This window comes from Cynoglossus semilaevis, chromosome 15 (assembly GCF_000523025.1).
Source record: "Cynoglossus semilaevis isolate Cse_v1.0 chromosome 15, Cse_v1.0, whole genome shotgun sequence".
NCBI lineage: Eukaryota > Metazoa > Chordata > Actinopteri > Pleuronectiformes > Cynoglossidae > Cynoglossus > Cynoglossus semilaevis.
This window is the reverse complement of record NC_024321.1, coordinates 19112664-19113991: the sequence shown is the minus strand read 5'-3', so window position 1 is coordinate 19113991 and position 1328 is coordinate 19112664. Positions and strand designations below refer to the sequence as shown.

General features: G+C 52.2%; 1 protein-coding gene across 1 annotated transcript in view; it reads left to right on the top strand.

Moving 5' to 3' along the window:
• ebf1a (EBF transcription factor 1a) overlaps positions 1 to 1328 on the top strand; it is a 48376-nt gene that overhangs the window by 3213 nt on the left and 43835 nt on the right. Inside the window, exon 5 of the mRNA XM_025063374.1 lies at positions 666 to 739. Within this exon, the coding sequence (XP_024919142.1) occupies positions 666 to 739 (74 nt within the window). The remainder of the gene's footprint in view (positions 1 to 665; positions 740 to 1328) is intronic.

The following is a 1328-nucleotide window of genomic DNA, read 5'->3' as shown; positions in this document are numbered from 1 at the left end:
AGGGGGGGACGTGGGGCCGGGGGGGGGGGGGGGGGGGTGGGGGGGGGCCCCAGGCAGCATGGACGTGCAGTTGTAGCTGTGTGTGAACATCCCTGTGTGTGTGTGTGGGTGGGGGGGTCGGTGGGGGGGGCAGGACAGTGATGCATGCCAGTGTACTCTTTGAGGACCTTGACCCTCATTTCCTCAATGTGAAACAGAACAAACTCTCCCAGAGAGTGAGGGCCGATTCAATCACACAAAGAAATACACAACGTACTGTTTTCATATTGGTTCCTTTGTTTTGGCCGTTCAGTTCCAGGAGAGTTTGTCTGAGACCGAGGGGAGGATGTTGAACGTGGAGGTGTGAGTCTGTGCGTCTGCGTGATTAGCACCGTGAATCTGTGAATCTGTGCGTGTGTGTGTGTGTGTGTGTGTGTGCAGGGCGCTCTCAGCCCTGGAGAGCATGTTGAGTGTGGTTGGAGGGGGAACCAGACTAGATTTTTGGACGCTGTGCTGTATGGACCAGATGGTGCACTATACTCCAGTCTGGCAGTCCAACTGCTCACTGTACACACACACACACACTCACACTCACACTCACACACTCTTACTTGCGTCTGTTGTGGTGTGTGTGTGTGTGTGTGTGGTCTGAACCTTCACCTGACTCCGTCTTCTTCCTGCTGCAGCCGATCGTCTACGAAGGCCAGGACAAGAACCCAGAGATGTGTCGGGTTCTGTTGACCCACGAGATCATGTGCAGGTGAGACGGAACCTATGGACACACACACACACACACACACACACCGACACACACACATACAGAGGTCGTGTGTTTTTAATGTAGTTCCTGCCGTGGCCTAGATCAAGATAAATCTTTCTGTCAGCCTCAGAGTGTGTGTGAGCGTAAAGAGGGGCAAACACACGGCAGCGTCGGTAAATTACAACAGAAATCTTACAGTTTCCTTAAAGTGGGTTGGGGAGATGAGCTCTGGCCTATTTTTGTGCGTGCGTGTGTGTGTGTGTGTGTGTGTGTGTGTGTGTGTGCATCCTTCTCATGTTCAGCTAATTAGGACAAGGAAAAGCTCATTACTCAGAGCCTTCCTCCTCAGTCGCTGGAACACAGGCCGTTTGCTGTGGCCTGACAGTGAGTTATGTTCAGAGTGGGACAGACTCGAATTACAAATAAAATACTGACACACACATTCACATGCTCTCTCTCTCACTCTCTCTCTCTCTCGTGCACACGCCCGTGCACGCTGAACAGTAGTAAAGGCTACAATCAATGGAGATTCATGTGTTGGTGACCGTCCCTCAAAGACACACAGGGTCTGGAGCAAAGAGTGGGCAGA